General features: G+C 40.0%; 1 protein-coding gene across 2 annotated transcripts; it reads right to left on the reverse strand.

Annotated features, from left to right (window-relative positions):
* Window positions 1-149: 149 nt before the first annotated feature.
* hacd1 (3-hydroxyacyl-CoA dehydratase 1) lies at window positions 150-3,882 on the reverse strand. Of its 2 annotated transcripts, none has more exons than XM_057824510.1 (7): window positions 3,748-3,882; window positions 3,335-3,452; window positions 1,348-1,366; window positions 1,188-1,276; window positions 1,006-1,127; window positions 757-935; window positions 150-627 (listed from the first exon to the last, which is right to left on the reverse strand). In XM_057824510.1, exons 1-7 carry the CDS (start codon window positions 3,870-3,872, stop codon window positions 545-547), a joined length of 735 nt encoding a protein of 244 aa, XP_057680493.1. In that variant the 5' UTR covers window positions 3,873-3,882; the 3' UTR covers window positions 150-544. The 2 variants fall into 2 exon arrangements, with proteins under 2 accessions (XP_057680493.1, XP_057680495.1); XM_057824512.1 differs by having other exon boundaries at window positions 3,639-3,788.
* Between the last annotated feature and the right edge of the window lie 4,781 nt (window positions 3,883-8,663).

Below are 8,663 nucleotides of genomic sequence, written 5' to 3' on the forward strand. Positions count from 1 at the left end.
TGTACTTACAAATACTGGGTCATGATTATTTGCAAATTCAAAAATGGCATCAAATGGTGTTTCTAGATTTTGAAAACGGTTACTTTTTAAAATGTTTTTAGTGAGTTGGTGTAAAGCTAATGACAAAACACTGAATATTGTACAATTGAGTTTATTGAATTTTATTCCACATGAGTTCACATTTCTACAGCTTCCACCCACTCGCCCCTTTGAATTGCCGCCCCTTGTTCCTATAAGCAAACAAATTGATTGAACATCAATCAACAGTTTCACCATAGCACCTTTTTGTTCGCAGGGAATTGAAGTAGCTGCGCTCACACACACACTGTACTTTACAAGTAAACATCGTCAATAAACGAGACGAAACGTTTAAGTTTTCCCTCAAACATATATAAAGCGTTGTCTACGTGGGGATTTGTTGTGATTTGAGCGTTCCTGTTTTCTTGTCAATTAGTTGGGACACTGATATAATCCACGTCCGGCTTTAAACCCTCAAGAAATTCTGCATCCTCCTAGACTTGTTTCAGATTTGTGGCGTGGGCAACTAGTCATCCTTCTCCACGATGACCTCGCCGTGGAGCACCCTTCTTCTCTGCCGTAGCATGTGGAAGAATAGCTGAGGGAACACTGAACGCAACATAACAAATCAGTCTTTTATATACATACAGTAGGGCTGCCACAAATGATTATTGTCATGAATATAATTGTGGCAGCCCTATTCAACTGATATTTTTTTAGCGTTCTCGAGTAACTCACATGGGATGTAAGACAGCATGATGATCACCAGGCAGTAGTAGTAGTCGAAGGACACGTTGTACTTATTGGGGAGCCTCATGGAGTACATGCCCGAGCGACGAACAAAAGGCAGCGCAGAGTAAATGGTCAGCAGCTCGCCCAACACGCCCAGCGGATACAGTACGATGAACAAAGTGTATCTGAATAAAAATCAAATTTGTTACACACTTTAATGAGCAAGATGGCTCAGCATTAAAACGGCGCCTCTACCTGGCCCACTTGATGAAGTACGGCAGGTGGTGGAGTAGGTTGAAAGTGTAGTAGGAATATCTGGTGATTTCAGTCAGCGTCCATACTACCAGGAAGAGTATAACGCTTTGTTCGTTTTGGATCTGCATTTAACACATAAGGTTAGCTCATTGACAGTGATAGACGGCTAATGACGCTGTTACCTGTCGGATGCTGTTGGTGACAAACCACACCATGAAGATACGCGAGCTGACTTGCACCCCAGTGACGATCACAGACGTCCGAACCAAGCCTGTGGCAACAGTGGTGATGTCAAGTGCTATTTTGTTTGCTGAGAACCAATAGAATCAATATGTCACGTACCAACAGCGCAGTGTCCCACCTGGAATATATATGTAAAGAAAAAAATCCATTAGTAGGTGGTGTATTTCTCAAGATTTGCTTTTAGTTTTTCCATTGTAAGGTTCTATATTAAAAATGTCATTGTTGAGTATTACTTTTGTACAAACGGCACGACAATTCTTTTAAGAAAATACATTATCAAAATAAGTACATACAACAAGCCAATTTACATGTTTTTGTTCTAAACTGAACAAAAATCTAACGAAATATGATGAAGGAGCAGAAGTACTTTTTACTTTTGCAATAGTAGCAATTGCGAAAAAGGAAGATTTTTTTTTTTTTTAAACTTTAATTAAAATACTTTAAGAAGTTTTATATAGCAATCAAACCAGGGGTGCCCAATCCCGGTCCTCGAGAGCCCCTGTCCAGCTTGTTTTCCGTGTCTCCTTCCTTTAACACACCTGAATCAAATGATCAGCTCATCAGCAAGCTCTGCAGCAGCCTGATAACGATCCTGATTAGTTGATTCAGGTGTGTTAGAGGAGGGAGACATGGAAAACAAGCTGGATAGGGGCTCTCGAGGACCGGGATTGGGCACCCCTGAATCAAACCATTAAAAAAAAAAAACTAAAATTATCATTTCTAGGTCATCGATTAATTAAAAAAACACTCCCCTAGTCTACATTATGACCTATGAATATGTAACAATACCATGCCTTATTATTTTTAATATAATTTACAATAAAATCACCATAGCTACAAAATATTACAGTGATCCCTCGCTACTTCGCGCTTCAAACTTCGCGCCCTCAGTCCATCCATTTTTTTAATGAAAAAATAATTTAAAGATGTATTTTTTTAGAGCTATCCTGCCACTTTTCTTGGTTAGGCAGTGCACTGGAGTTTCTTATTCAAGTTAACGATGATTGACAGACGTTTTGATCTTCCCAGAGACGCTTGGAAGCCGAAACCTAAGTGCCGCATGCGTCAATCATCGTTTAACTTGTTAAACAGTTGCTGTGGCAACTCATTGTGTGTAAGTGAGCAGTTTGAGCGGATTTGAGTGGACTCACTCAATGAAGAATGCAAGAAAGATAAGCATTTTTCTACTTTATCATAATTATTACATTTGAAGTGCTTAAAAATCATTCATTAAAATATATATATATATATATGCATAAAAGTTTTTATAATTTGGGAAAAAAGTGAGAAAAACATGTCTCATATGTATCTCTTTCCAATGCTAAATCTGAACAAATACGTTTAACACACACCATTTTTTGTACTTTTTTTTTGGGGGGGGGGGCGCTACTTTGCAGTTTTTCACTTATCACGGCGGGTTCTGGCCCCTATTTAGAGTGAAAAACGAGGGATTACTGCATTACTTTTCTACAAATGGCGCTACAATTCTTTTACAAAAAGACATCATCATCAAAATAAGTACATACAGCAACCCAATTTACATGTTTTTGTAATAAACTGAACAAAAATCTGATAAAATATACTTTTTACTTGTGCAATAGTATCAAAAGTGCTGAAAGAAGATTTTTTAAATTTCAATTAAATCTTTTTTTTAAATTTTTTAATCAAATCATTAAAAAAAACATCTGGGATTAATCATTATTTCTATTTTTATGACCTATCAATGTGTACCAATACCATGCCTTATTATTTATAATTTACAATAAAATCCCCATAGCTACAAAAATATTACTTTCAAATCATCCTTTTAATACAAAAACAAATTTTCCCGAAACGTTTCTACTAGCAGCAACTAGTTTAACTGTTTTTCAAACATTACAACTTTGAAAACCACCATTATGAATCAAAATCGTAGATAAAAAAAAGCTGTGCGGTTACTTTTCCATTTTGTATTGAAGTATTTTTTTTTAAATCCCTCCAAACTAAGAAAAAAAATATATGACGGCTTAAGCACTCATGTCTCCCAATTTTGGCACCCAATAACAACTCTCTAAGAAACTCGTAAGTCGAGTCCTGCCAGTCTTACCTCGACTAACGCAAACGTCTGGAAGAACTTGAGCGTCCTGGCTATACTTCTGTAGAGGCCCTTGTGTGTTCCTTTCTGCATGTAGAAGCGCATCATCGTCATGGCCAGGACCAACCAGCTGACCTCAACAACAACACAAAAAGTCCACTCATTTCAGATCGCGGACATTAATCTCGAAAGAAAATCTTGAAAGAATCAGTCAAAAAAAGATGCGGTAGGTTCGCTTGTTAGGCAGGTATAAAATGTCCCCAAAAAGTGCCCATTGAGCACTTGTTGTCGTGTCCGTCTAAACGTCTAAACTTACACCAGCGGCCCTTCACACTTCACACCCTCCGTTCGAGTTCGGCCCTATTTGGACACGCGAGCGGCGCTCCATTCATTCCAGCGGGTCGCCAGCGCCAGCGACCACCTACCCGGCCGTCATGGCGATGTTGTAGAAGGTGAGCCAGGCGGTGGCCACCGTGCCTTTGCCGCGTTTGGCGTTGTTGCTTTCCTTCTCTTCAGACGCCGCGCCGCCGTCCTCCTCGCTGGACGCCATGCTGGTGGTGGGTGGGTGGGGTGCCAAAAGGGGGGTCCGGGAAGTTAGGTGACAGCTGGAGGGAGGGGGGCCCGAAGGGGGAGTGGGGCCGACAAGGCGATCGGCTGTGCTGCCATCTGGTGGCCAAGTGGAATCATCACTGCAATTTACAGTAGCCCCCAGCAAATTTGCGATAGAGTGATCCCTCGTTTTTCGCGATTAGTGGGAACCAGAACCCGCCGCAATAAGTGAAAAACCGCGAAGTAACGCCCCCGCCCTCAAAACAAAAATGTGTGTGTTGAATGTATTTATATTAGGGCTGTCAAAATTATCGCATTAAGGACCGGTAATTAATTTTTTAAATTAATCCCGTTAAAATATTTGACCCAATTAACGCACAAATGCCCCGCTCAAACAGATTAAAATGAGAGCACAGTGAAAGGCTTACTTGCTGTGTTTTTTTGAGTTTTGCCGCCCTCTGCTGGTGCTTGGGTGCGACTGATATTATAGGCTTCACCGCCCATGAGCATTGTGTAAGTCAGTGGTGGGCAAACCGGTCCTCGAGGGCCGCAGTGGGTCCTGGTCTTTGTTCCAACTGATTCAGCACAGACAGTTTAACCAATGAGGTTTCAGTGGAAACAAGAAGCCCCTGACTGCAATCAACTGATTGCACTTGTAAGAAACCAGATTGGTGAAAGGCTGTCCTCATGATGGGTATGAACAAAAACCCGCACCCACTGCGGCCCTTTGTGAAATAGTTTGCCCACCCCTGGTGTAAGTAATTATTGACATCAACAATGGCGGGCTACTAGTTTATTTTTTGATTGAAAATTTTACAAATTTTATTAAAACGAAAACCTGAAGAGGGGTTTTGATATAAAATTTCTATAATTTGTCTTTTAAGAACTACAAGTCTTTCTATCCATGGATCGCTTTACCAGAATGTTAATAATGGTAATCCCATCTTGTTGATTTATTGTTATAATAAAGAAATACAGTACTTATGTACTGTATGTTGAATGTATATATCCATCTTGAGTCTTATCTTTCCATTCCAACAATAATTTACAGAAAAATATGGCATATTTTATAGATGGTTTGAATTGCGATTAACTGCGATTAATTACGATTAATTAATTTTTAAGCTGTAATTAACTCGATTAAAAATTTTAATCGTTTGACACCCCTAATTTATATACTAGTAGATTTAGCCAAGCCCGTGGATAGGGGTGGGGCAACCAGGTATCTTGTCCAGGTGTTTGGCCATTCCTTACTACGTGGCGAAACGTCTTACACAATGCTCAGCGCGCTTGCGCATGCATCCACTCGCATGCGCACATCGGTTAGAAGCGGTGAGTACTCACAATTTTTGTTTTTATTTGGTTATTTAGAACATTTTCACTGCCTCAAAGATACTTTTTGCATGTATTACCCTCTCATACTTTTAACCATTGTGTTTTTTTGTGTTAGCTTTGAAGCAGTTGACCACATTAGTCACGTAGCGTATTTAAACCGTCCTTATTTGATATAATTACATTTAAGTATTTTCCGCAGGCATTTTTTAGTACGTTATTCCTGTATGCATCTAAACAAAACAAGTTTAGAGCGCACGGTAGTACTTTGGGTGTCAAATTCGATTAATGTAGACGTTTCGCCGATGTAGGAGATTTTGGCAGAACACCGGGCCTCAGGACCATAAGGGCCCCTGAATGAACCTTGATTTATTTTACTTTACATTCACATATTTCTTTTTTTATTTCAATCATTTTCTGATTAAATATTGTGCTCTACTCAATTTACTTAAAAACTTTAACATATTAAATATTTCAAACATATATTTTTTCTTTTTTTTTTGGCACAACACCCCCACCATCACCCCCTCTGTCTCAGCAGAGAATGGTTTGACCCCACTCGGGCGCACTCAAGGCTACTAATATATCCTTGATACAATGTTCAATTTGCATATCTGGCATGTATGTGAGGTATCCCGCCCTGAGCACGACTGCATTGAAATTACGAGACCGGCTCCTCCTCCTAGGGACAAAGAAAACAACAAATGACCTCAAACCTGTTTCAAGGGAGCCTTTAGACATGTGTTCAGGTGCCTGATGAAAAATATTGAGGTTTCGTTGAAGCGGAGGGGTCCAAACAGGAAAGTGAAAAGACACCATTTTGTCTCAACAAAATTTTTGAACAGTGATAACTTGGCTGATATAGAACCTATCTATGCCAAACTTCCTGTGCTTGTTGAAAGTCATACCCTGAAGGCTCCTGTATGGGTCATTTGCATCAACTCTGTAGCGCCAACTAGTGGCACAGAATTTGAGGCTTTAACAAGCTCGAAAACCCATCAAAATTTGCAAATACATGCAGCTTGGCATAAATTTAGATAATTTTGCAACCTCTCAAAAAAAACTCACAAAATGGCTCAGTGGCGCCCCCATGAATTTTTCAAAAAGGCCTCTCCTATTCGTTTTTTTCAACGTAGAGTGAATACATTTTGGTTTTGAATTAGGGCATGGCTGCACAGCTTAGTAGCACCTCCTTTTTTGTAGGACCTTCTTCAATAGGGTAATTTTCTGGGTGTGTGAATGAATTTTTAATCCCACCAAAAAAGAGGCAAGTTCCGAGACAGTTTGGTTCTCATGAGATGATGACTGGGGGACGATCTGCCACAACTCTGACCTGCATGCGGCATGCCGTCCGGGTTTGCGTGACGTCCGAGTTGCGCCAAACTGCGAGGGCCTGTTCAGTCCTGCTTGCAGGCCTAGTTCATGTTGTTCTTTCTAAACTGGAAGTTCAAAGCAGACATTTTCCAAGATAGCGCCGCCCATATTTCGCTCAGGAAACTTGTCGATAACACCTGTTTTTTCACTTTTTTCCTGTTCTTAATAAATGTATTAAGCCAAGGTAATTATTGTTTTCTATTTGTTCCTGAATTGTGTGCCGCCATCTGTTCATTAAAGAGCATACGACAGGAGGAAAAAAAAAGTCTTAAATAGCATTACTATGTGAATTAGAATCATATTTCGAGACGATTCGACTATATACAACAATTTAGCAAAGCGCAGATGACGAGAAATTAGTCTTTTAATCTGCCGGTTAGCCACGCCTACCATTATAGGGCTCTAGCGTCCCCAACAGGTGGATGACGTCAGCGGGAGAATGGGCTCATTGGTTTTACTATTCAGCCCATTGAGGGGGAATTATTCAGAACGAGGAAAACGCGACGAAGAGAGCCGCAAAATGTCATTGTTTCAGTCTCTCTACTCCAATATTTTTACAGGATATTATTTTTATCCGAGTATTTTTCCCCGATTGCTAAATAAATTGCATGGTCATGACAAATAACAGTCTTGTGCTCAATGGAATATGAAATAATAAAAATGCACTTATTCAGTGCGACATGGAAAAATTACTCCATAATGGTCAAAACTGTCGACTTCACCTTTACTGTCGCACCTCCCGAACGATATTTTATGACACCTAAATCGCGCTTATGTCATTTCCCTTCCCCGGCTTCGGAGAATGTAAACAAACCAAGAGGCGTGACAGCTAGCCGACATGCTAACCCGAACAGTGTGATGTTTCAAAGTCTTCGAAGCGGAAAATCATACATAACTAGCCCGGAACTTTTGACATGACGACTGGGTTGTCGATTGTCTTCGGTGATCGGCAAACTGCCCGGCGAGAGGAATTTACAGTTCATTCCCCGGAGGAGTTGTAGTTGTTGTGCAGCTAACGTGCAGCTAATGTGCATGAGGAGAGCTTTTTTTACATGCCTATCAATGATCAAACGTAAGTAGTCCTTTATTTAAAGAAAGTTTGTAGTGCTTACTTTGTAATCGATGTATTCGCGGCTATTTTTAACATAAAGTTGCCATTTCTGATCGGGTGGAAAATTTGACAGAACATCGGGCACACCAAGAGTGCAAAAGCCGAGTATAGTGCTCGCCCGGCGGGGGTATGTGCGACAAGGAGCATGTCAGCCACAAAATGCAAGCCACCTCAGTATTAAAATGATCCCAGTATTTGACATAATACGAAACAAGATGTTTACTCACTTCTCGTAAGTCCTATGGTCCCTTAGTTGTAGGGCTTGTTTTGGCCAATATCCACGGTGAATGGGAACCTTTTGAAACTCCAAAAAGGCGCACACGCCTCTCCCTCCTACAGCAAGATTTTTCTGCAGCCGTTTGGCTGGCGTGATGCAAAAAATAAACGTATTAATCCGCAAAATCAGCTGAATCCTGAGTCCTTCTCATACAACAGTACAGCTGTATAGTGGAGAGGACTCTTTCTCCCGTACAAGTCACAGCGCCCTCTTCCTCAATGCAAGACCGAAGCCCGAAGTCTGTCATTTTCGTAGCGCCGGATTCAAAAAACTAAATAAGTTAGTAGTTCCTAATGATGAAAAGGTTTGTAGATCAAAACATGTTTTCCCCATGTCATTTATTTGTTCTTTGTCAAAATTTGGAACTACAAAAATATAGATTTTTTTTTTCGACCTTGTCCATGCTTGCCACTTAAAACTAAAATAAAAAAATTGTATCTCAAATCATTTTCCTCCAACAGAAAGGAATAGAAATGCCATTCAGTTGTTCTAAGACTAAATAAACCAAACTTAAAATATCTCAAATCACTTTTTCCCACTGAGATGAATACACATGCTATGCACTTGTTCTTTGTCCATTCAGGTCACTAAACCTTTGTAGCTTGTATCTCAAATCATACGCAAAAAATTAAATTGTACCTGAAATGATTTTTTCCCCCCATTGAAATGAATAGAAATTTTATTAAATCAATCCTTGT

This window comes from Corythoichthys intestinalis, chromosome 20 (genome assembly GCF_030265065.1).
Source record: "Corythoichthys intestinalis isolate RoL2023-P3 chromosome 20, ASM3026506v1, whole genome shotgun sequence".
In the NCBI taxonomy this organism is placed as follows: domain Eukaryota; kingdom Metazoa; phylum Chordata; class Actinopteri; order Syngnathiformes; family Syngnathidae; genus Corythoichthys; species Corythoichthys intestinalis.